General features: G+C 38.9%; 1 protein-coding gene across 1 annotated transcript in view; it reads left to right on the forward strand.

Annotated features, from left to right (window-relative positions):
• DNAH6 (dynein, axonemal, heavy chain 6) overlaps positions 1-27,149 on the forward strand; it is a 154,680-nt gene that overhangs the window by 51,238 nt on the left and 76,293 nt on the right. Inside the window, exons 26-39 of the mRNA XM_004691585.1 lie at positions 860-985; positions 1,068-1,223; positions 1,507-1,668; positions 3,943-4,080; positions 7,365-7,532; positions 8,589-8,737; positions 10,030-10,137; positions 16,381-16,936; positions 17,633-17,755; positions 21,391-21,573; positions 22,087-22,230; positions 23,907-24,128; positions 25,196-25,343; positions 26,908-27,065. Of these exons, the coding sequence (XP_004691642.1) occupies positions 860-985; positions 1,068-1,223; positions 1,507-1,668; positions 3,943-4,080; positions 7,365-7,532; positions 8,589-8,737; positions 10,030-10,137; positions 16,381-16,936; positions 17,633-17,755; positions 21,391-21,573; positions 22,087-22,230; positions 23,907-24,128; positions 25,196-25,343; positions 26,908-27,065 (2,541 nt within the window). The remainder of the gene's footprint in view (positions 1-859; positions 986-1,067; positions 1,224-1,506; positions 1,669-3,942; positions 4,081-7,364; positions 7,533-8,588; positions 8,738-10,029; positions 10,138-16,380; positions 16,937-17,632; positions 17,756-21,390; positions 21,574-22,086; positions 22,231-23,906; positions 24,129-25,195; positions 25,344-26,907; positions 27,066-27,149) is intronic.

The following is a 27,149-nucleotide window of genomic DNA, read 5'->3' on the forward strand; positions in this document are numbered from 1 at the left end:
GTTTATTGAATCCAGGAAAATCATTGAGCTGGTGCCATAGCTATTCTTATACTCAAGATGTGCTTTCTACTCTTTTGTAGACCCCCGAGGCAATAATATAATAATGAATTAGTTGAATCTAAATACCAGTCTATGATATTCCCAACTATAATTGGAAAATGCCACTTAATAGCTCTATTTTTCTAAATTTGAATTCAATTCTACTCCCAAGTAGTGTTGGGTTTTTTAAAGAATCACCTTAAAACAGAAAGTGAGAAAATTACTTTCTTGAAGTAAGAGAAAACGCTCACATGAAGGTCCTCCCTAGTATTTCATCTCAAAGAATCCCAGAGGAGAGAAGGAATATCCCATTGACCTCTATGAAGATTTAACCATTTAGGAGGAAATCAGGAACTGAGTATATCAAAAATGTTTTCATTTAATCACTCATAAGCTTGGTTAAAATGCTCATTTTTCTGACTATTAGAGGAAAAACTAACCCTGAAAATGAGGTGTACTTCCTTAACCACGTTTAATTTTTAAGAATGGTCTTCTGTAGAGACATCACTACATGCTACTTAAGAGCATGGGCTTTCCCTGAGACAAATATCTACTCGAGTCTCATTTTGCTGCATCAAAACTATGTGGATGCCCTTGCTGACCCTGTTTTTTTCTAATGTAAGGTATAGGTAGGGTAAAGATAGTATGTACTTCATAAATGTCTTAATAGGAAATAAGTTCAACTGTATCCTGGCTGGTCACAGAATTATAGATATTTTCATTTAAATACTTTTGGTAAATGCCTACTCAAAATGCAGTAGTAAAAAGACACATATTAGCTAACATTTGATAATTCATTTATTTATTTTTTTAATTTTAGAGATTGAACGCCCTGGCTGCACTAGTTCGAGGCAGTCTTCCTAAATTGCACAGAAATATCATAACTGCCTTAATTACTATTGATGTACATGCAAGAGATATAGTCACCGAACTTGTTCAAGCCAAGGTAACTTTCATTTAAGCAAAAGCATGTGTTTCTTTATGAAATTGGTGATCTAATGTGTACGTCATTGTTATCACTGATGTAGGTAGAACAAGTCGATTCCTTTGACTGGCAGAGACAGTTGCGCTACTACTGGGACATAGACCTGGATAATTGTGTGGCCAGAATGGCGCTTTCTCAGTACACCTATGGCTATGAATATTTGGGTGCATGCCCTAGATTAGTTATCACTCCACTCACGGTAAGTTACTGATCACTTAGGTTAATGTTAACACAAGAGTACTTTTTATCAAAATAGTCTTGAAAAATTTCACCAAATGTTACTTCTTGAAAGCATTTGCCATGAATACATGATGGTGAAGCAGAGATTTGTATTACTTAATTATGTGCATGAATCTTTGAGTATATTTCAATTGCTATAAAAACTTTCATAGAAAATTATGGTCCTCCCTCTATTGAAATGAAAGAACTTAAGGACCTTTGTCAATTCCCTTCAATAATATCAGTGTTTCCCATTTCTTCAGGATCGCTGCTACCTTTGCCTCATGGGGGCTTTGCAGCTTGACCTGGGAGGTGCACCAGCCGGTCCTGCTGGCACTGGGAAGACAGAGACCACCAAAGACTTAGCAAAAGCTCTTGCCATTCAGTGTGTGGTCTTTAATTGTTCTGATGGTTTGGACTACAAGGTATAGTTCCAGCTTCTCAACTTGTGAACATCTTTACTTGAAATGTGACATAAAAAAAGAAGAGAATGGGGTGATTCCAAGCAAGGGAAAACCAGTAGGGCAAGGGGTGGCTAAAGTGGAGTAAAGTGGGAAGAGCAAGGGAGAAAAATCAACACAAATTGGTCTGGGTGGTTCAGGCAGAAACAAGGAAGATTTGTGGTTCAGATAGAAACAGGGGAAGATTTGTCAAATGTTGGTACATTCAAAATCTGTACATGTCAGTAAATAGAAAGAAGTGAGATGAGATACAAGGCAGAAGATCTGGAACATCTGGGAACAAGGAATAAACTTAGAGGAAGAGATAAGCAATTCAAAGTTGTATGTTAAAAATAAAATATGTTAGAAAATGTGAGGGGCTGGACAGATGAAAATGAGGACCCAGCATGACCACAGACATGCTTTAAGGAGATTGTGGCAAAGAGCCCTATTGCAGAAAAAGAGGAATATTTTTAAATTGAGTTATAACTGGCATTTGACAGTTTTATGTGTAAGACAAAATGATTTGGTGTATATTTATAGTGTATGTATATTTATATAGTAATAATTACAATCAGTTTAGTTAACACTCATCACCAATAATTACAATGTTTTTCTTTTTAGTTCTGAGAACTTTTTTTTTTTTTTTAGTTTTTTTGTTTGTTTATTTATGCATACAGAGCTGGGGTACAGGCCAGAGGTTCAGGGGTGGTGAGAGGATTCACCAGAAGGGGAGTGGAGAGCTGAGAAGGCAGATCAACAAAGTACACTGCTCAGGAGAGCAGCAGGCAAGACAAGAGAGGTCTGCTGCACCATGTGGGTCACCTCCAGGTCAGGGATCTAACTCGCACTGAAGCAGCCATTGGCTTGACTCAGCTTCATAGTGCAGCACTCCGACCTGCTGCGCCACTAGGGAGGACCCTGTTATGAGAACTTTTAAGATTTACTCACTTTACTTTCAAATATGCAATGTAGTCCTGTTAGCTATAGTCATCAATTTATTATATTATTTCATGATTTACATTACATTTATTACATTATTTATCCTATCACTGGAAGTTTATACCTTTTGTGAAGCTTCACCCATTTCACTCACTCCAATTCCAGTTCCGGAAATCACCAGTTTGTTCTCTGTATCTATAGGTTCAAGACTTTTAAATTCCACATATAAGGGAGATCATGAAGTACTTGAATTTGTTTGACTTATGTCCCTTAGCACAAGGCTTCAATTAGCATAAACATGTTGTCAAAATGGCAAATTTCCTTCTTTTCTATGACTGAATATTATTCTATTGTTTTCCCAGGACCTATGTCTGCTTTTCTTGCATATACCAATGTTGAGTTTGGAATCTCTTGGAGACACTGCTGTAGAGCAGTGTTTCCTTCCTTCTGTTTTGGGCCTGCTGTTTGCCCCTCTCACTTGAGTCCTATGTATGTACTTTCCATCTTACAGCATTTTTTTCAAAGCTTTTTTCCTGCTACTGATTTCCCTTTCTATTATTATTATTTTAATGAGTATAATACAGGTATAAGTGTCAATACAGAAATGGAGCAAGTTCTGTCCTTCTGCTATTATGGGAATTTTGAGGCTGACCACCTCGAGACTGAAAAGTCATTATTTTTAAAAGATAGTAATGTAATATTTCTTCAAATGCTTAACCCAATATTCAAAACTCTAAAGAAATTTTATACTTTTGACGATCGTGAGTACATGTTCATTCTGTTCCACCACAGTTCTGCTGTAGGAGAAATTATGAACCAGTACATTAACCAGTACAGCATGCTTCTACTCAGTATCTCCCGTATGTTGTCTGTCATCTATAATCCCTTGCAAAGACAAAGCTTTTCCATTAGTAAAAATTTTCAAGGATTTTTAAAAATCCCAAGTGTGTCTATTCCATATTGTTTCTTTGAGAATCCTTCTCTCCCTCCTTCTCACCCTTTGTTTAAGATCAAGTATAGTAACTTTGAGGACCTATATTGGGTATTTACATCAATGATTGGGTGTTACGAAAAAGCAGGAAAATTAATTTGTCATTTTATTTAAATATCAAAATAAGTTAAATCATTTAGAAAAGGGAAAAAAGATATTTCCTCTTACAGAAAGGAGTTAACTTCTGACGCAGCACAATACTGCATGAAATTCTGGATTATTTGCAGATACCACCTCTTTGCATGTTAATAGTTCAGCTGAAATTTTAACTTCTGAAGGAGTTCACACATGAAATACTCAGTCGAATGGCATTATTTTGATTTCAGATGATGGGGCGCTTCTTTAGTGGTCTGGCACAGTCTGGAGCCTGGTGCTGCTTTGATGAATTTAATCGAATTGACATTGAAGTTTTATCAGTCATTGCACAACAGCTCATCACCATTCGGAATGCCAAAGCTGCAAAGGTAATTGGGTAATTTTCTATGAAGCTGGAATTTTTTAGTTTGTAATTGACTTGCAAGCTGTCACACCTTAAAAAGTATAACATTATGTCTAACCTATCCATTCCATGTTTCCAAAGTACTAGACATTGGTACTTAGATGAGTTAATTTCTTATTCAAATAAGAATTCATTTAGATGAATTAATTTCTGACAATTGTATGTCAGATACTGTAGAGGGTTCTGGCACAGAGATGATGAGGTCTCTGCACTCAGTGAACTAAACTCTCTTCTTCCTCCCACCCTAACACACACACACACACACACACACACACACACACACACACACACTCAGAGAGAGATCAAGACCCGCATCCTGTCAGTCTCTCCTCCATCTCCTGCCTTCCTCCTTACTTCTCTGGTTCTTGCTGTTGATATTTACTTCTGTGTTAGGTGTCTCTAATGCTGCCTCTTCAGAGCTCTGTTGCTTTCATCGTGGCCTCAGACTCAGTCTAGAGCTGATAGCAAATAGGGGGTGCAGTTGGGGGAATCCACAGGGAACTTGGCTCCCCCAGAACTCACTAGAGTTAAAAAAAAAAAAACAAGGGGTGTAGGGCCAGTTGAAGATACTAATACTGTTGTAACCCATATGAACACATTTTTGGAGAAGTATGTTTTGTATTTTGAAGCTGCTGACGGCAGTGAAGAATGAGACCAAGTCTTGTATCCTTCTGTGTTGATCTTATAAGATACATTCAGCCTGTAAGGAACAGCCTTGCCAATTGCCCTATTATTTAATAGCCACTATCCCAAGCCCTGGACCATCCTCCAACACTATGTAGGCCCCTTCCCAAAGGGCCCCAGGCCTCTTCAGAATTCACACATACAGGCATAACAAAGGGGTCTCTGAACCCAGTTCTTGCTCTAAGAACAGGGTCCATGCTCATTGTTAGGGTCCCTGATGCAAAGTGGTTACATATTTTGATTATTACCTCTGCAAAAAAAAAAAAAAAAAGCTAATTATAGAACAAAATTTTAAAAAATGAAATTGGGCTTTAATAAGCTACTAATTATGCAAATCATTGTCCTTTATTGCATCGTCACACCCAACCTGTATGAAATAGATGACATTTTTCCTGCTACAAGTGAAAATATTTCAAAGAAGTTTAGAAAATATTTCTGAGGACACCAGAGAACCAAAATATATCTAAATTTATGTTACCCTACAGCTGAGCTCCTTCCATACACACACTCCAGCTTCTCACATCCCTGGGGAGGCCTATGTTAAATGCAGGGAACTCCAGAAGTGGCACAACTTATAAGTCAAGTTATCCCCTTGCCGAGCAATTAGCTGATGGCAAGGCATGGGGAGAAAGGGAGAAGGAACAAAAGAGAGTGAGAAAAAGAGGAAAGCATTGCCAATTGGGGGACATCTGTGTGAGGTAAAGGAGAAGATGGTAAGATATATGCGAATGACAAATCCTTGTTTGCCAGTGGCCAGATGAGACAGTTGAAATATGCCCCCACATAGATGAAGAAACTAAAGCGCAGAAATGTACAGATGTGAATAATACAAGCAGACATTCAGTGGTCTCCAGTCGTACTGTTCAGCATTTTTTCTTCCAGGCCATGACACAGCTCCACTCTGTTCTTTAAATATGTTCTTTTTAAAAAAAAAAAAATTTATGCATACAAGAACTGGGGTACAAGCAAGAGGTACAGTACAGGGAGGTGAGATGATTCACCAGAGACAGAGTGGGGTACAAAATAGGCAGCTTGACTGAAATACACTGCGAAGGGGAGCAGTAGGCAAGACAGGAGAGGTCTGCTGTGCCATGTGGGTCACTTCTGTGGCCGGGCATCGAACTCGTGCTGCCGTAACTTCAGCCAGCTTCATAGTGCTACATTTTAACCCATTGCTCAATGGGAGGGGACCCTTCTGATAACATCTTTATGACTGTTAATAGTGCCTTTCTCCAGTAACCCAGCGGGAAACCTGGAATCCATCTTGAACTTTCCCGAGTACTATCAACTCCAGAATGTAAGACACTGGCGCATCTTTTTTATTTTATCTGCTACATGCCTCCTGGCCCCAATGATAGCTTCCAAATTCTGGTTCTTCTCTTCTCCCCAGTAGCAATTGTTTACTGGTACCCCTACCATAGCTAGTCTCTCCTCTCTATTGCTATCTTTGATCCTATCATACTGCTCAAAATTCTCTGCTTTTTCCCACCCATCAGATAAAAATCTAAATTCCTCAGCCATACTCTGTAAGCCATGGCCTAGATCACACTTTCCTCCTAGCAGAGACATAGAGCTGTTCATGCTCTGAGCATGCGGTGCTGGTTCTTGTTCCTGCTCCCTTTGGATGGCTGTCCGTGCTTATCCAGATGAAAGCAGTCACCCTTGTTATTTTTATGGGCTTTGCTTTGGGTGGACTTTGCACACCCGTCCACTGCCTCGTCTCTTGCCCTGTGCATCATGGCTTCCAATCTGACTCCACACAGCCAGCCCAGGAACTTCTTGAGGGTTCAGGAGAGAGTCTCCTACTCTCCACCTCCAGGCCTAATCTGCTGCCTCACCTACAGTGGATACTCAATAGATGTTTACTGTTGAGTAAAGATGAAAGCTTGAGGGCTCTCCCTGGTGGTGCAATGTGTTAAAGCACTGCACTATGAAGTTCTCAGAAGCCACTGCAGTACGAGTTCGATCCCCGGCCAGGGAGCTGACCCACATGGTGCAGTAGACCTCTCCTGCCTGCCCACTTCTCCCCTCAGCAGTGTATTTCAGTAGATCTGCCTGTTCTGTTCCCCACTCTGTCTGTGTTATATCCTCTCACCCACCACAACTCTGGCCTGTACGCCAGTTCTGTAAGCATAAATAAAATAAATTAATTTTTAAAAAAAAGATGAAAGCTTGATTCCAGTCACAGTGACATTGGGACTGGAACAAGTTAGAATTTCTTGGAGAATTCTGGAAAGTGCAGATGGAGAAGTTTCAGTGACCAGCAAGTTTAGGTTGAACTGGGGAGTCTCAACAAAGATGTAGGGGCCAGAAAATTGCAAGATTCATCCAGGGAAGAAGAGATAAGTTGGGCAAGGCAGAGGCAGGAAGTCAAAGATCAAGAAATACTGATCCTGTGGGCATTCAGTATGGGTAGGACAAAACTCAACAGAAATTTTCCCCATTGTCCATCAACAAGCTTCAGTCTTCTTTGTCGGAATCATTGAGTTTTATACTCAAGTAGGAGTATGTGAAAGAATTTACAAAAGTCTGAAAAGTGTTAATCTATATTTTACCTTTAAACAGCTTTCTAGATTCATGTTTGAGGGGCGAGAAATAAAATTGGTTATGACTTGTGCAGCCTTCATCACAATGAATCCTGGATATGCAGGTAGAACCGAATTGCCAGATAATTTGAAAGCCCTGTTTAGACCCTTTGCCATGATGGTTCCTAATTATGCCTTGATTGCAGAGGTGAGCTTCATTTTTTAAAGCAGCAAATTAAATTTTTCTTTTTATTTATCCTCTAACTCCATTGAGGTAGAATGTTTCCTTTATGAATGTGTCCTGGCAAGGCTTACATTTCTTTGTGTAAATATGATTGCCAGTGTATGGAATGTTTTGGGTGTCTGTGTGTGTGTGTGTGTGTGTGTAACTGCTGTATCCCTAAAACCCAGAATGGTATCTGGAACAGTAGGTTTAGAACTCAATCCACATTTTGTTCATATTTCATGGTTTGTCCTGTTGTTATATTACTCAGCTGTTGATTGGATACATTTAACAATTTAGTCTCCTGAGTGCTATTCCACTAGTTATTACAGACTGACTGAATAAGGGTCTATTGTCAGTAAATATTTTTAATCAGCTGCAGTGTACAGATCACTGTGCTAACAGGTAATGATTGAGCAGTAAACAAAACAGACAACAGTAAGAAATCTGCATCATTTCAGTCCTGATACTGAGGCCAGTAGCAGTGACTCCAGTAGATTATGGATTCAAGGAATTGTTTACATCCATGTCCTCTGTATCATTGATTTATCTAACTAAGAATGCAGAAAACTATCAGAAGCAAGATGGCTGCCTAGGGCACAGGAAGGCAGCAAATCTTTTCATAGTTTCCCATGACTTCCAGGAAGCCTAAAGGGAGTCCATCACTGTCACTGATACTGTCAGACTGAAGAAGATCAATTTTTATTTTTGTAGACAGGCTTTATAACACCATCCAACTTCCATAATGTGAACATTTTCAAAGACTAGATTCTGCTGTTCCTTCAGTCAGGTCTCACCAAGTCCACATCTTCACCTATAGAAAGAAAGCAGAATCAGGCCTTTGGCACCCCATAATACATCTCAGCTTCTGCCTTCTTGTTGCACAGAGAATCCTCTTCCTTCACACTTTACTTTCTTTGTTAAATGACATAACTATCTAGAGAAGTGTAATGATTACAGTAAATTTTGAATATGTTGCTCTTATATTGACATAGTGTCATCAATGCAATATGATAGGCATGACATTCAACTTTTTTCTAGGTGATTCTGTATTCTGAAGGATTTGAATCGAGTAAGATATTAGCAAGAAAAATGACTCAGATGTATAAACTTTGCAGTGAACAGCTCTCTCAACAGGATCACTATGACTTTGGCATGAGAGCTGTGAAGTCTGTGCTGGTCATGGCTGGGTAAGAAACAAAGTGGTCAAGCATGAAATTCCAAACCATGAAATCAAATGCTTTAAATGAGTAGTTCACAGATGGCTCTTCAAGCAACATAGCAAGTGATTAATAAATATTAGCAACTGCTGCTGCTGTCATCACTCATAGCTTGAAATTCCTTTGCCACAGTGAAATGGGGCAAAATTCTTCCTCTGGAACCCAACATGGTGGCACTAGATGGAACCTAAGTCAAGCAGGCTCTAACTAACTTTCATTTTCCCTGAACTCACTTACATTAGATTTTAGTATACAAAAGCCTTTATTAGCAGAAGTAAGATGACTTGATTTAAAAGACATACAGTTCATTATTCATATTCATCAAATTAAGTTCTCACTGACAAGTCTGAAGCATTGAAGGAAACCAGTTTCTTCAAAGCATTTTCAATCCAGGGTGATCTCCTAATCTTCACCTCTTTCTTTATAGTGTGGTCCAACACTAAGTTGCTAAGAAAGCAAGTGTCTTTCTTCTTTTATACCCCTTAATTCTTTCTTTATAATCTCTTAAAACTTGTACACCTGGCACCCCCCAACTTGTCCAGAGCCTCTGAGGGAATCTCCTTTCTAGTCCTTCTCAAGTCCTGACTCCCCAGCTGGAGCTCCACACATCCAGACCCTGTGCCTGGCTCCTATATCCACGCATAAATACTCCTGCCCTTTTCTACCTTCTGTTTTTTCTTTTAATTTCCCAGATACCGGTATTTCTTTGCACTAGATTGTCATTCAAGGAAGAGGGATACTAAGGATTTCTAATATACCTGCACTCAAGGAACACAACCATAGCCCTATGGGTGAGACAGACAAATGAGCAGCATATGGGATAAGATGCAGTGAGGCAATCATGACTCAGTGGGCTCACTGAAGCAGAGGAACTTTCCAGAGCAGGAAGTAACTGGGCTGGATTTTAGAGGGACAATAAAAGCCAGCAAAAGAGCAAAGCAGGGCACTCTGGATCAAGAGAAAGCTCAGAGGGATGTGAATCATCAGGGCACACTCAGGAATTGGACCTTCAGGTTAGATAAAGTGTGGACTGAGCAGGAGGAAGGGGACAAGAGTTGAGAAAATGTCCTTGTCATTCTCCTCAAGGTCATGTAGCCAGTGCCTGGCTTACAGTCTAATGAAGCTGAGTTCTTAGCATGCAAGGGGAATATCCAGCAGAAACATGACCTCCACACCATTTCTCAAGGTGACCCATACATTTAGAAAATCATGTTCAATGGTATGTTCTCAAAATAGCATCTTAATTACTCACTTGCATTCAGGTCTTTAAAAAGAGAGAACCCAGATCTAAATGAAGATGTGGTACTGATAAGAGCCTTACGAGACTCCAATTTGCCAAAATTCCTAACCGATGATGCTGTTCTGTTCAGGTAACTTTCTAAATATTACAAAATAAAACATTACTACTGTGCAGATAATCTTAATTTCAATATGTCTGTTTCTAACTAACTTTCTCATCTTTTCTGGGGAGACTTACTACGGCACTTTAAGAATTGAAAGTTTAAAATAAATGCACTAGAATTGTAACATCAATCCAATCACTTATTTTTTTGATATGTTAATCATCAACACCGTACTTTATAAATCAGTGTTTGTTTACAAATTCCTAACCTAGTAGAATTTTCTGACCTGGCAAAGATCAGATTGTTTTTATCTATTTCTTCCTATTTTAATATCTGTTGTCTATCCTATTGTATGTTCATCCAAGTAGACCATGTATAACTTGTATATAGTTTTTACAAGTATCATAAATTAATCTCAGGAGAAAGTAGTTTCCTGCCCTTCACCACCTCCCACTTACCAAAGGCAATAATTTTTCAACTCTTTTATTTTGATTAATTTTACTTTTCCTTCCACATTTGTTAGGGCCAGGTTTATGCCATTTCCCCACTTATTAACTTGAGGTGCTTGAGGTGCTTGCTGTAAAGTGTCTAGGAGGGAAATGATCCTATGAGCATGCGACCTTCCCTCCCCATCTGCTCTGTATCATTACAGTGCAATATAACATGAGCTAAATATCCGGGGTTCCCATAATTTCTTATAGTTATATAAATATTATCTGAACTATGTTCCCCTTGTTAATTTCTTTTTTATTTTTCCTGCATTTATTGTCTTTTACAAACCCCTTTTAATCCTTTTTCTACTTTACTATAAATCGATCACTAACTCAACTCCAATTTCTGACAGAGTGTAAATCCCCTAAGGGGCGGGGCAATCACATATTCATTGTCTCTGTCTCCGCACATATTCATTGTCTGTCTCCGGGAGCACTCTGTCCTCCGGTTCCAATCTAGACAGGTTGCCTTATCCCTGGGGCACAGCTTCATCCAGGGATGCTTTTGTAACTGTGCTGAGGACACAGCCATCCCTCTGACCCTGTCTCTTCCAGAATCCATCTGGTTCACAAATTCTTTCCTCTGTTCTCTCCATTCTGAAGTTGAGGTCATTCGCTAATTTTTTAATTTAGTTTTGTTATTGTACTGTGGTTTTCCATTTGATTTTAAATTTTCCATTTGGTTCTTATGTATTCTTTCCCTTTTTTCTTTTGTTTCTGGGATGTCTGTGATTAGTTATTGAAACAATTTTATAGTGTTCCTTTTTAAAAATATTTGCAATTAAATATTTTTTTTACTCTTTTAAAAAATTATTATTTTTTAAAATAATATAATAGTTTATTTTTACATCATCTTGTGCCTTTTTCCATCTCAGTTGTAACCCCCATGAGCTCCCCATCACCAAATCACCCATGTGCCATCACCATAATCCATTGCATTCACTCCCCCCCCCATTTTTGACCCAATTCCCCACTCCACCCTCATAAAATGTCTCTGGTTCATTATTATTATTATTTTCTCCCCTGGTCCTTTATACTCCTGCTACGAGGGTTTTTCACTAAGCATGATCTTCCCCAGCTCCATCCATGTTGCTGCAAACTTTCTTTGTTCCATTGTATATTCTTTACTCCTTTGTCAAAGAGTTTATCTTTTTGATTGCTGAGTAATATTCCATTGTGTTTATGTACCACATCTTTTTAATCCAGTCATCTACTTTGGGGCATGTCTTTCCTAGTGTAAATAAAATAACAATAAGCATGGGTGTCTTTTTAAATCAGTGTTTTTGTGTCATTTGGGTAGATATCTAGGAGTGGGATTTCTGGGTCATATGGAAACTCCATTTTTAGCAGTTTGAGAAACCTCCAAACATTTTTCCATAGTGGTTGTACTAGTTTGCATTCCCACCAGCAGTGCAGGAGAGTTCCTTTTTCTCCACACCCTCGCCATTTTGTTGTTGCTAGTTGTCTTAAGATGTGCCATTCTCACTGGAGTGAGGTGGTCTCTCATTGTGGTTTTAATTTGCATCTCCCTTATTACAAGTGGTGTTGAACATTTTTTCATATGCTTGTTGGCCATCTGCATTTCCTCTTTGTAGAAGTGTCTTTTTAGCTCTTCTGCCCATATTTTGATGGGGTTGTTTATTTTTGTGGCGTTTCATCAGTTCTTGTATATCTTTGTGATCACGCCTTTATCACTAGTTTTGTGTGAGAAGTTTTTTCCCCAATGAGTGGGATCTCTGTTTTTTGTAATGTCTCTTTTGCTGTATAGAAGCTCTTTGACTTGATGTAGTCCCATCTATTTATCCTTTCCTTCACTATCCTTGTGCTGGGTGCTGTATCTTCAAATATGTAACTGAGGTGAATGGATGTCGTGTAATGTTTCTCCCGAATCTTTGCTTCCAGGTATTTTATGGTTTCAGTTCTTATGTCTAGGTCTTTAATCTACTTCAAGTTGATTTTTATGCATAGTGTGAGGTATTGATCTAGTTTCTTTTTTTTTTTCTTTTTCTTTTTTTTTCTTTTGCATGTAGGTTCCAGTTTTCCTGGCACCATTTGTTGGACAAACTTTCTTTGTTCCATTGTATATTCTTTGCTCCTTTGTCAAAGATTTGCTGCCCATAAACATATGGGTTTATATCTGAGTTTTCTATTCAAATCCACTGGTCCGTGTGTCTGTTCTTGTCCCAGTACCATGCAGTTTTTATTATTATGGCTTTGTACTATAGCTTGAAGTTTGGGATTGTGATGCCTCCATTCTCTTTCTTTTTAGTCAGGAGAGTTTTGGTTATTCAAGGTCTTTTGTGGTTCCATATGAATCTCATCAATAGTTGTTCTATTTCTTTGAAGAATGTCATTGAGACTTTTATTGGGATAGCATTAAATCTGTATATCACTTTTGGTAGGATGGCCATTTTGATTATGTTGATTCTCCCATTCCATGAGCAGGGGATGTCTTTCCATATCTTGGTGTCTTCTTGTATTTCTTTTAATAGTATTTTGTAGTTTTCTTTGTATAGCTCTTTTACCTCTTTTGTTAGGTTGATTCCCAGGTATTTGATTCTTTTTGTTTTAATTGAAAAGGAGTTTTTTTTTATTTCCATTTCTTCTGATTGGTTGTTTGTGTATAGGAAGGCCTCTGACTTTTGTGTGTTGATTTTATATCCTGCTACCTTACTAAACTGGTTGATTGCTTTGATTAGTTTCTCTATGGAGAGTTTAGGGTTTTCCATGTAAATTAACAGATCATCTTCAAATCAAGACAGTTTTACTCCTTCTTTCCCTATTTGGATTCCTTGTATATCTTTTTCCTGTCTTGTGCAATTAAATAATTTTAATGCCTCTGTCATCCCAGTACTGGCATCTATGGATTGTCTCTTCAGTTTGAGATCATCATGGTTCTTGATATGATGAGTGGTATTTGATTGAAACATGCTCATTTTAAGTATTATGTTATAAAACTCTGGATCTCACTCAGATTTGTTTTAGCTGGCTTTTCTGATGTAACTCTGTCAGAAGACATTAGGAATATAGCCTTGTTACTGCCAGATGATGATAGAATTCAAGACCCCCACTTAGCTTCTGCTGTACTTGTTGGGGCTTGTGGGCTCTCTTCATTACCTCCAAATAGGGATAGGAGTTTCAGTTCTCCACTAGCCTTCAATAGGAATGCCCTGTGTGACAGTGTAAGAGTGCCTTTCTGCCATTCCCCACATACCTCCACTGGCACCACAGTGAAAGCTGCATTATCACTGGGCAGTGCATAAAGTCCTGATCTGCACTAGGCCTCCTCTGATGCCACCCCATTAGAGAAAGGGAGGGATGCCTCATTATTTTGGGTGTAGTTGGAAGTCCCACTTTCCTATGTGATCACCGCCGCTGAGGGTATCGTTACTTCCCAGTGAGGAAAAATGTCCTGGCACCCTATTTGATCCCCTCCAACCCCTTGGGGAGGGGTAGAGGGAGGAAGTTGGAGAAACTCATTTCAGGTTGGCAAGAGTAAAGTAGGCTCCCGATTCAGCCTCTGCTGTGTGGTTAGGGAAAAGGGGCACAGTTTTTTCTCCCACAAGGTTTGCTGGGGTAAAGCAGTTACTGCCTAAACTTTTTTGTCTTGCTAGGTTGTCCCTTTCCTGTACCTTTGGATAAAGAAAAAAAAAAAGTTCCTGGTTTTTTTGGTTTATTTGGTTTTGTTTTTTGATCTGTGCTATTGACACTTCAGGGTTGCCAGGATATAAAGCAAAAGAAACCAGGGACTCTGTCATGTCATTGTTTGTGTCTCAAGGTAACTAGGCAGTCAGAGCTCTCTCCACCTCTCAGTCTTGTGTTTGTTTTATGCATGATATACAGTGTGTTTAGTTGTGCTTGATGGAAAGAGTAGGGAAAAGTAAGTCTATTCCATCTTCCTGGAAGCAGAAACTGCTTGATATTTTCTCATATTGTGTTGATTACATTTGCTTTTTATAAACATTGCTGTTTCATTTATTGATTTGTGAACATCTTTTTTTTTTAAATATTTATTTATTTATGCATACAGAGCTGGGGTACAGGCCAGAGGCACAGGAGTGGCGAGAGGATTTGCCAGAGACAGAGTGGGTAGCAGAACAGGCAGATCGACGAAGTACACTGCTGAGGGGAGCAGCGGGCGGGTCAGGAGAGGTCTGCCTCGCCATGTGGTCACCTCCGGGGCAGGCGGGAATCAAACTCATGCGGAAGTGGCTTTAGCTTCTTAGTGCTGTGCTTTTACCCGTTGCGCCACCAGGGAGGGCCCAACATCTTTTTTTTTTTTAATTGCTGCTAAAGTACTATGGTAAAAGTTTGTACTTAGAGATATAGTAAATACATTAAATTACTTTGATGTGAAAGACTTATGTATGGACATTTAGAATTTCCGCAATTGTTTTCATTCTGAAAATTCCTCTGTGTACATTTGTGGTTTTCTACAGTTGAAATTCTAGGAAGTAAGTTCTCTCAGTCATAAGAGTATGGACATATTTAATTTAGAGAGATTCTACCATGATGTCCTTCAAAGAAGGACATTTTTACCATTTTTCATTTATATGAAAATGCCTGCTTCCCATTAAATGTTTTAAAGAAAGGCCAAATGTCATAACCGATTTTAATATGTATTTAATTATTAGTACCTTTGGGCATTTTTTAATATTCATCTATATTTATTACTCTTAGAGCATTTTTTTCTATTGTGTTTATTTATATATGAATTGTAGCAGCTCATAGCCTATGTCTGATATAAAACTTGGGAAATATTTCTCTAAATCTGTCTTTCATTATCCTTTTATCTCACAGAAGTTTGGGTTTTGCTTGTTTGTATTTTTTTTTAACCTTACCAACTTTTTACAAGTGCAGATTTCTTAGAAAGACCTTTGTACAGTGTTGCAAAATCCATTCTCTTATATTTTCTCTAATACGTCTCTGTTTTATGTTAACCTCTCTGCTGTACCTCCTGTGTATTTTGTGTATATAGTTTGAACTAGAGGGTTTGCTTCTTTTACTCATAGCAATATCTCTTATTAACTTCCCTATAAAAAGTCAAACTTGGGCCTTCCCTGGTGGCACAATGGCTTAGGGCTCAGCACTGCAAGCTAATGGCAGCCGCTTTAGTGTGAGTTCCATTCCCTACCATAATCCCATGGCATGGTAGACCTCTCCTTTCTCGTCCACTGCTCCCCTCAGTGGCTGTTCTGCTCCCTACTCTGTCGCTGGTGAATCCTCTCACTACCTCTGCACCTCCGGCCTATACCCCAGCTCTGTATGCATAAATAAATAAGTCTTTAAAAAAAAAAAGTCAAACTTTTTTTAAAGTTTTTTTTCTTTACTCCCCTAGTACTAGTTTTCAATTTTTATTTCCATCTTATTTTTCTGAACTATCTGTATACAATTAGAACATATATACATGCTTTGGGAAAAAGTAGAGACACGAGTATAATTTCTAAAATAAACTGATAAATTCACCACCTTCTATACATCTGGTACCATGGCATGTACTGTTGGCAACACAGAAAAATAAGAAATAATCCCTATCTTCAAGGCTCTCAGTATACTTAAGAGCATTGTGTGTAAAAAAAAAAAAAGAATTTGTGCAATAAATCAGAGAAATAATAAATTCCAGTATAACACATAAGACATTAATTTCTATGCATTACTAGAAGAAAAGGTCAGTGAGAAAAATAAAATGCATTGTACTGTTTAATCAGTTAATTGTAACAAATGTGGGAAAATATCAGTGGCCAGTGACTCCTAATTGCTGTTCTTTTTATTTTTTCAGTGGAATCATCTCTGACCTTTTTCCTGGAGTACATATTCCAGAACATGATTATGGTATATTACAGTCAACAATTATAAATGTCATGAATGGACAAAATCTTCAGCCTGAAATGTGTATGGTTAAAAAAGTGATACAGTTCTATGAAACTATGCTTGTGAGGCATGGCGTTATGTTAGTGGGGCCGACAGGAGGCGGCAAGACCACAGTTTACCAAATACTAGCAGAAACTTTAGGGAATTTGAGAAAACTTGGAATAGATAACCCTTTTTACCAACCAGTTAAAACATATGTTCTTAATCCTAAATCAATTACAATGGGTGAATTATATGGGGAAATTAACAATTTAACTTTGGAATGGAAAGATGGTTTGATGGCATTGAGTGTTCGAGCAGCAGTGAATGACACCTCAGAAGACCATAAATGGATCATCAGTGATGGGCCAGTGGATGCTCTTTGGATTGAAAATATGAATACAGTGTTAGATGATAACAAGATGCTTTGCCTGGCTAACAGTGAGAGGATTAAACTCACACCTCAAATCCACATGCTTTTTGAGGTAAATGTATATGCTGTATGGTGAATATACACCTGATGTATATTTATTACTTGGAATGCTTACCATGGTATTCTGATAACAATCTAAATACTCACTAAATTGTCCTTTTGTGGTAGATTGCTTGTCCTGACACCCAAAGTCTCTCCCTGTGTCTTAATGAAAGGAAATGCAGTAAATCCTGGCTCCCTACCGCCCTCCCCACCCCCACCACCTGCATTTGTTTCTTTTTCTAGTTAATATATTGATCGGTGATTTTTAAATGATTAAAAAATGCTTTAAAAATGGTATGCATAAAGCAAGTAAAGCAACCCTTTGTGGCATGAGCATTTGATGAAGAAGAATATAGATCAAATATAACTACAAAACATTATGGACGATACTGTCCCTGCTCTAATCACTTATACAACACTGAGTGAGTGCCTACTAAGAACTAGGGTTTAGGCTAGGGGTCTGGCTACAAGAATGAAAGAGGGAAAATTACCTATTCCTTCCCATAAAGACTTCAGAGGGGTTTTTCAGCTTGTGCTTCAGTTAAATTCCTTTCCACAGTTCTGATCACTTAAAGGTCTTCCACTTTATTCTACATAGCCTTTCAGGGTTAATTTAAATGTTAAATGTGTAATTCATAAACACTGAAGTTACAAGAATAAAAAGTATCATATTAGCTGTTTCCTGTTCAACTTTTTAAAATCTTAGGTGCAAGATCTAAAGGTTGCTTCCCCTGCAACAGTCAGTCGGTGTGGAATGGTGTTTGTGGATCCTGAAGAACTGAAATGGATGCCTTATGTTAAAACCTGGATGAACAGTATTTCTAACAAAGTAAGTGCAACCACGTACCTAACCCCATACCTAACCCCATCAGTCAGGGCACGCTGATCCTGAGTGCCCAAATAGTAATTGGTTACGGCTTCATTGTGTTTGAATGAGAGAATTTTAGGAAACTAGTCCTTTCTCTAAGAATTCTTGAAATCCTCCAGGAATTTTACATGTGCCCATAATCTGTCATTATTTGTTGCCTCCACCTGCCTGCCTGCTAGTCACTCTGGTTCCCTCCTCCTCTCTGTCATCTAACACAGACTGGAGAGTTCAAGCTCAAACTACCTCTGTGAGTACCCCCCCAAAACAGCTAGATCAGACTAGGTGTTTTGTTGTTTTTTTTTAAGATTTATTTATTTATGCACACAGAACTGGGATGTAGGCCAGAGATGTGGTAAGCAAGAAGATTCACCAGAAACAGAGTGGGGAGCAGAACAGGCAGAGCTACTGAAATACACTGCTGAGGGGAGCAGCGGGCAGGTCAGGAGAGGTCTGCCACACCATGTGGGTCACCTCCTGAACAGGCGATCGAACTCATGATGCAGTGGCTTTGGAGAGCTTCATAATGTGATGCCTTAACGCATTGCACCACCAGGGAGAGCCTGGACTAGGTTTTTTTTAAAGTAGTTTAAATAGGGCTCAGGATATTGAGAGAATATCACAATGTAGGAAAACAACATTTAAATCTAGGCACTGCCATTATTTTTAAATTTTAGGAACCCCTAACACCTCTGAGAGCCAGAGAGAAAAGAAAATCACTTTACCTTCCATCCAGTCTTAGGCCTCTAACCCAAGATGTGTTCTAACCATCCCACCCATAGTAAAGGAAAGCTTTTTTATTATTATTAAGAATAACACAGCTCCATTTTTTCTTCTGCACCTCTATTCCAAAATTAGACTTCTCTTTCACAAGCCATATTTTGAAGTTTTTCATTCATATCCATTCCCATTCCAAAGAAACCATCATCTTTCTGCCTTTCTCTCCAAAGATGAATCAAAAACCCATCACTTTCCTCACTATTTGCCACCAATATTTTAAGAATTTTGTAGTCAAATTCCAAATTACCTTACTAAAGAAAATAATTCTCGGAATTGAGAATTTATCTATCGTGAACTGCTTTACAAATTCACTTTTTAAAAAAATGATAGACAACATTTATAGTTTTAGGTTTTAGAAAAATTTAACAGATTGTAGAGTGTTATCATATAATACCGATCCTCAGCGACTTTCTCTATTTTTAACATTTTGTATTTTATTGTATATTTGTTAAAGCTGATGAACCAAAATTGACATATTATTATTAACTAAAGTCTATAGTTTATATTAGAATTCATTCTTTGTATTAAAGAATCCTCAGGATTTTGACAGATGCATAACATAACCCACCCTTATAATACCAAACAAGATAGTTATACTGCATTAAGTCTGGGCTTCACCTATTCCGCCAGACCCCCAGCCAACCCTGGCAACCTGTTTTTTCCATCTTGTATTCAGATATTCTTTGCTTCCGTGCCTCCTAAGCATGTGTATTGCCTGATTTGTATTTGGGTGCTGGGTTTAGTTTTGTTTAGCTTTGTTTACACCTGGTGGCAGGTGGGGAAATGAGGAATAACTGGGGCTCAAAGACAATCTCTGGCTTCACAAGGAAGGAGGCAGTTCTAAGTCAGTAGAAACCTCTGCCACTTCTCTCTCTATGTCAGAGTTTGGTGCTTCAGGGATCTTAAATTCCAGCCCCACCTTTTGCTCTCCTCCCTGTAGTATGAGATATAGTTCACAAAGCTCAAGTCACTTGCCAATGGTCACAGGTGAAATTCTCCGAGTAGGAGCCACCAGAGTATGGTGCACCTCCTGGAGGGGGAGGGGGAACCTGCCTTGGGCTATCCTAATTTGCTCAGTAATGGCTTCTGCTGCCAGGTGCAGGCCTGGCCCTCTAAGTCTGCACATCACCCACTTGTCCTTTTGCAGTGAGCGTTCACCTGGTCTACCACTGCCCAAAATTCTACATTTGAGTCTGGGTCAGCTCTGTGCCTGTGGTCACACAGCAGTGCCACCAATGTTGCATTTGGTCTGGTCTTTCCTCGGGGATGGAGGGGCACAGCATACCTGCCCACCAACATCCCTTCAACCAAACCTGCAGCTTCTGAACTCCCATCGGCCACACCCATGGTAGTTTGGTAGTCTGCACCACTTCTTTCCTGAACAGTTCCTCAGATGGTATTTTCCATGCCAGGTAAGGCTATTCCCCACCCCCAGGCTGTCCGCCACCCTGGTCAGCCCCACCTCCACATCTTCACTCTCCTTCCCTAGCAAGCCACCAACCTCAGCACAGAACCTTCAGGAAAGTCCTATATCGCAAAAGAAGAGTCTCTGCCTCTTCCTTTGAACTAATTTTATTCTAGTTTTATCTTCTTTGTAGTTGTATTAAGGGGAGAGAGTGATCCAAACCTCTCTGTTCCGTCAAGTTGTGGATGGAGTCTCCTCTCCAGTCTCCTCTCCTCTCCTCTTCGATCTTCTTTAGTATCATTCATCGGTGTGCTGTGTTTTTCCTCATAGAAGAATTTATACATATTTTGCTATTTAATTAAATTCAGTATCTTTGATTATTATTATCATTATATTGAATTAATCCTAAGTATTTCACTTTGGGCTCCTAATGTAAATGGCATTTACTTTTAATCTTATAATTACTCATTGCTGATATATAGGGAAGTAATTGATTTCTGTATACTTGTAGCCTAAAATCTTGTATAATTTACTGGTTCCAAGAGTTTTTGTCAATTCTTGAGTATTTTCGACACAGACAATCATGTCATATGATGTAGTTTTTTTCTTCCTTACCAAACTATTGAACATGTACCTTTTATTTCTTTTGTTGTCTATTGTATTATCTAGAGAGATGGTGAGTAGGAGTAGTAAGAAGAGCTGCATTCTTTTAAAAAAAAAAACTTTGGGAATTATTTCTTTTATCTAAGTAGAATTTTTTTTTTAAGTTTCTTTTTTTTTTAATTTATTTATTTATTTGTGCATACAGAACTGGGGTACAGGCCAGAGGCTCAGGGGCGGTGAGAGGCTTCACCAGAGACAGAGTGGGGAGCAGAACAGGCAGATCGACGAAGTACACTGCTGAGGGAAGCAGTGGGCGGGTCAGGAGAGGTCTGCCGCGCCATGTGGTCACCTCCGGGGCAGGCAGGAATCGAACTCATGCGGAAGTGGCTTCAGATTCTCAGTGCTGTGCTTTAACCCGCTGCGCCACCAGGGAGGGCCTATCTAAGTAGAATTTTAAAGGGTCCCTTATGTTTCTTCTTTTTCAGTGTTCTTAATTATGAGATAATAATAGTCAGCATAGAAGACTGCATGACATATATATTGACAGTTTAACAATTGGCTATAAAATAAACCAGTGTGTACTGTCATTACCAGAACATGATGTGTAGTTTATTATCAGCTACCAGAATCTCTCCCATGTGTTCCTTCCAGTCATAGAAGTTTTTTTTTTCTTTATTTCCTTCATATATTGTGATGTTCATACACTTTAGCCTAAAAGTCATAGAATTATATTGTACCAAATTGGCTTTAAATTTTAATTACGTATTTCACCTGGTCTTGCTAAACAGTTATTTACTTATTTCACTTTCAGCTGAATGAGGAAACTCAAGAATATATCTTGAACCTTTTCCAACGTTATGTTGAAGATGGTTTACATTTTGTCAACAAAAAATGCAGCCAAGCAATCCCACAAGTGGACATCAGCAAAGTTACTACCCTCTGTTGTTTATTAAAGTCACTGTTACTTGAGAAAGATGGAGCAAATTTGACAATGGTATGAAGGGTTATCTTGGTGCTGTAAGAGCTAGGAAGATGAGATTACTAAAAAGTTGGTTTGCAAATAGGTAACTCTAAATTTCTGTAACATGATCTTTTGATTTTCAGGTTTATTTTCTAGTAGACTAATGCCTATGAATGGATCCAGAGAATCCCAAAGCTGGAGGGATGTTAAAGAGCCTTTCAGTATTCTTCTCCTCAGTGTTTAAATCCCCTTACAATCAAAGATATATTCCCAATAAATGTCTTCATGCAGGGAGAAACAAAATTCTCATAGTCTACTGAAAGACAACCTTGAACTTTTGTTCTGCATATTCTTTGCCACTCAGTTTCTCATCATATGTTGTACTAAAAGTACCCTATGAACCATTGAGTGAAGCCTAAGAAGCATACACTAAGCACTTTCTAAAATCAATGAGCTTAAGCGAAGAAAATAGTCCTTAGAGTTTGTAGTTTAGGATTCTTTTTATATTACTTGGAAGCCATTAAAATTCTCTTTCTGTTATTGCAGGAACAAACAAAACTGAACACTCTACTATGTCAGACTTTTATATTCTGTTATTTATGGTCTTTGGGTGGAAATCTAAATGAAATCCACTGGGATGCTTTTGACACGTTTATTAGAACACAATTTGATGATAATCCTGATGCCAGGGTAAGAGCCAAATAAAGTTATTTTTTTAAGCTTAATTTTTTTTTATGCATACAGAAGTGGTGTACAGGCCAGAGGTGAGAGGATTAACCAGAGACAGAATGGGGAGCAGGACAGGCTGACTGTGAAAGTACACTGCTGAGGGGAGCAGTGGGCGGGTCAGGAGAGGTCTGCCGCACCATGTGGGTCAGTCACCTCTGGGGCAGGGATTGAACTCGTGCTGAAGTGGCTTTAGCTTCTTAGTGCTGTGCTTTAACCTGCTGCACCACCAGGGAGGACCCCAAATAAAGTTAATTTTAACATAATTACTTCAAATCATTAAAATTAAATTTTAAGACTAAATTTTAAAAGACTTATTATTTACTATAAGGGCTTCTAAAATTATCTATGTTTTTAAACCAGAAATAACATTTATTGTATTAAAAATTTTAGGAGTTTTCTAGCTATATGAAGAAAACAAGGTATGAAGGTATATAAAAACTCACTACTATAAATTAATAAGGAATTCTAATCTCTTAAGTTTCTTTTTCACAGTGTTATAGCTTAACAATTTTGAAAGTATTTCTGTTGAGATAATGGCAACCAGGTTTCTTGTTGTTAGAGGAGGGAAGAAAGAGATGGAATGAGAAAGATTAGAATGTACACTGTTGTTAGGTTCAAATTGGGGAGTATTTATTTAGTATGTGTACAGTGTACATGAAATTATTTAGTGTGCGTAGATTTTAGTTTTTTTACAAATTATATATATATATATACATATTTGTGTGTGTGTATTCATACATACATAAATCTCCTAGTTCTTTTGCTGAGAGGAACTAGGAGAAGCAAAAATGAACAAACTTTGTGTGTTTATTGCTAACTACCATTCTCATGAAAGAGAACCAAGACTCCTTAGTGAAATAGCTGATTTGAAAACTGGGGCAGGTAAAATGTGAAATTAGCCTAGAACATACTGTCAGATACTAAAAAAAATCTGAAAGAATGATGGCACATATCAAAAGAACACAGAAGCCAGTTTGAAGGTATCCCCACTAGTCAGTCTGAGCAAATTTAAGCATCACTAACCCACAAGGTGCAGCAAACCTCTCCTGTCTCACCCACTGCCCCTCTCAGCAGTGTATCTCAGTAGCTCTGCCTGTTCTGCTCCCCACTTTGTCTCCAGTGAATTTTCTCACCCACCACACCTGTGACCTACACCCCAGTCAGTAGTTGTATACATAAATAAATAAAAATAAAATGGTAATATGGAATAGCAAGTTTTTCAGTAAAATAAAGATGCTATTTCTCTTTTTCTGAAAATGAAAATCCCCTGTATGGATTGCAAGGTCACTGAAGGCAAAGGGTGGATCTCACCCAGCACTTCCCCTCAGGGCCAAGCACAGTGTTTGGGATGGAGTAAGTCCCTGAATTAGAGTTAAATTGAAAGTGCTTAATAATGTTAATAGGGGGCTTTAAAACAATCAACATAACTTTTTTTTTTCATACACTGTGTTGCACAGCTGTGTTTAAAAATTAGATTCTGATCCCTGAACAGCTACTTTTCCACAAAAAAATCTAAATTCATTCACATTTTCTGTCTTTGTTTCTGTGCGGAATATTTGTGTCAATCCTATGAAAAGTGGTGTCCTTAAAAAATAATAATAAAAAAAAAAAAAAAAAGTGGTTTCCTTATATTTCAGCTTCCCAGTTCTGGTGACCTGTGGAGCATTCACATGGACTTTGACACCAAACGACTGGATCCCTGGGAACGAATCATACCCGCCTTCAAGTACAGCCAAAACGTTCCATTTTTTGAAATGCTCGTGCCCACAGTGGACACAGTGCGCTTTGGGTATCTAATGGAAAAACTACTGGCCGTCAGTCATTCAGTGTTGTTTACTGGAACAACTGGAGTAGGCAAGGTAGGAAACATCAAACAAGGAGGTGCGAAAATGCGGGTATGGTGGGCATCGAATTGTAAACCCTGTAAATAATACCTTACTTCTCAGAGGAAATTCTTTTGAAGTCTAGTCAGTTTTCTCAGGAGTATGTAACTGCTGATTTAATATCAACCTTGGGAATTATACCAAAGTTAGCCCATTTCTGCATAAATCCCTGGTATCCACACTGTATACTCTGGAGAACCTTGTGGATCAATGTTTTGTATTTGGGTGTTTTTGTTCTTTACCCCTCGAAATTTGTCAGGAGGTCACTGCTCAAGTTAGAGTGGGAATTGGCCAAGGCCTGTGTCCCAGTGAACTGCAGGTGAAGATCAGACAGACTGTCACAGTAATGGTATCTGAGAAAAGAAGAGGATGGGGAAATGCTGACTATTTGTTCTTCTTGGCTGGGGAAGTTCACAGAAACAGATATTCATTATTTTCCTTCTAAACTGTTTCTAAAAAAAAGTTGGGGTCCTTCGGTCAAAGTGATTGTTACTGTTAAATTGAATTGAATAGAAACCAAGAAGGATTTTGTTATTAAACTAAAATAAAAACTCTTTGCTGTGGTAAAGCTGATGAGAATATTTCTTCGACCTGACAAATATAGTGAAATGGAATCTCAGGAAAAGAAAGGTAGGCATTTCAATCTGTTTTTAAAAAAAAAAAAAAAAAGATTTATTTATTCATATAGAACTGGGGTACAGGCCAGAGATACGGAGGGTGAGAGGATTCACCAGAGACAGAGTGGGGAGCAGAACAGGCAGATCGACGAAGTACACTGCTGAGGGGAGCAGCGGGCGGGTCAGGAGAGGTCTGCCTCGCCATGTGGTCACCTCCGGGGCAGGCGGGAGTCAAACTCATGCGGAAGTGGCTTAAGCTTCTTAGTGCTGTGCTTTAACCTGCTGCACCACCAGGGAGAGCCTCAATCTGGTTTTAACCTCTCCTTTTTTCCTATTTATTACTCCTTGTTTGACCTTATGACTGATATGGATAATGGGAAGATATTATATTCACTGTAAAATCAATTAACATTTTTTAATTTAAAGACTGTTATTGCCAAAGGACTGCTAAATAAAATTCAAGAATCAGCTGGCTATGTCCCTGTTTATCTAAATTTTTCTGCTCAAACTTCATCTGCACGAACCCAAGAGATCATTGAGTCAAAACTGGAAAGAAAAAGAAAAAATATTCTAGGTAAGAAATATCATGATTTAAAACCAGCTTTCTTCTTTATATTTGGTATATTGATCTGAAATCAGTAGAGAATAAGCATAAAATTGTTTTGAGTTTTTCCTTCAATCAGTTCTTTCAGCCAGGCTTTGTGAGATCACCTCACTTTCCCTCATTAATGCTTAGATGAATAGAACTTTTGGAAACCTGCTGTTTATTTGGAATATGATCCAATGTAAAGTCAGTTCCAAACCCAACTTAAAGCTCTTCCCTCCTCTGTTGCAAATCTGGAGTGTGGAGGTTGAGAAGAGAGCTGGGTGCTATTTATTGCTTCCACACCCTCTCTCTAGAGGCTCATGTATTTGGGCTGGAAGAAGAGATTGAAGAGACCAGTGTCATCTTCCTAGCTGGCATTTAGATTGATCCTGCGCATACTGTGCCCTGGCCTCTCTGACTGGCACTGAATGACTGCGCCTACTCTGCATGGCAGGCTTCCAGGAGCACTCTTCCCGAGCTGTTCACAGTTGTCAAACATTGGCCTCCCAACTAGCAAGTTCCCAAATGTCGGGTATCAGGGTCTCCACCTCCATTCAGTCCTACCCTCAAGAAGTACATTCCCAAACCTCTACTGAGCCTCGACTTGCTGAAGTCTTCTTGTCCAGCTCACAACCTCCAAGGAAGAATGCTAGTCAGAACTCAAGTTCAACTGCCTTCCACATTGTACATCACCTAATAGGCCCTGCTGCATCAAGTTATGGGGATACCAGTCGCTTCACTTGGCCCTCTCTATTCTCTTTTCCCTGCTCAGTTAGGCAGAGACAATAGATCCAGTCTTCTGGTGGGGACCCCAAATATTAATGGATGATTCTTTCAGAGCTTTTTCCCATCCATTCTCTTACTGATCAGCTTCAGTGGCTACACGATGGAGTGGAGACACTAAATTTGCCTCCAAACTTAAAACTATAAGGGCTGGATGTCAGAATTGGGTATAATCCCCTACTGTGTTCAAGTTGTTCTCTTTCTGCGTTGTCACTCATTCTTTTTTGTCATGTGACTGGATATTGATTTTCCTTAAGTTAAATATGACTTCGTGCAGCTCCGCTGCACTGAACTTCACGTTGATCTGATCAGAATGCTTTTGTATATCCAACCGTTTTCCTTACAGAGGCTGCTGAGATGGCTTCTATGAGAGGAAACTTTTGATGTTTCTCTGCTTCCTAGTTAAAAAGAAAATGGCTTTCCTCACTGTATACCAGGCCACACAGTTGGTGAAAACAGTGGGTTTAGATGGGGTTGATAAAGGTGGGGACCTAAGTGGAGTGCTGGCACCATGCTGCATCTCTGAGAGTGAGAATGGGGGCCACTTGAAAATGCAGTGTCCTCATTGGGGCCACATCTCCCTGCAGGGGCCCACACAGGCCCACCGGGAGGTCAATCCTCAAGGCAAGACTCAGCTAGAGCACGCTCACTCACAAGAGCAGCTTACTGTGACGTACAGGGTATTTACTGGATCCCAAGCCTTACCTAAGCGTTGTCCTACGGTTTCCAAGGGAAATTTATAATTCTTAAATCCACCTAATTTCTCTAGGAGCCCCAGTTAACAAGCAAGTTGTGATTTTTGTGGATGATTTAAATATGCCCAGACTGGATAGCTATGGCTCTCAGCCTCCTATTGAATTACTTCGACAATATCAAGATTTTGGTGGATTTTATGACAGAAACAAACTGTTTTGGAAAGAGATACAGGTTATTTTATTTTAATTACTTTGCGTGTTTAAATTTAAACAAGGAAGTGTAATGTGTTGGTTTGCTAGATTGCCATAAACAAAG

The sequence above is a fragment of the Condylura cristata genome, unplaced genomic scaffold (assembly GCF_000260355.1).
Source record: "Condylura cristata isolate star-nosed mole 26May11 unplaced genomic scaffold, ConCri1.0 scaffold00031, whole genome shotgun sequence".
Lineage (NCBI taxonomy): Eukaryota > Metazoa > Chordata > Mammalia > Eulipotyphla > Talpidae > Condylura > Condylura cristata.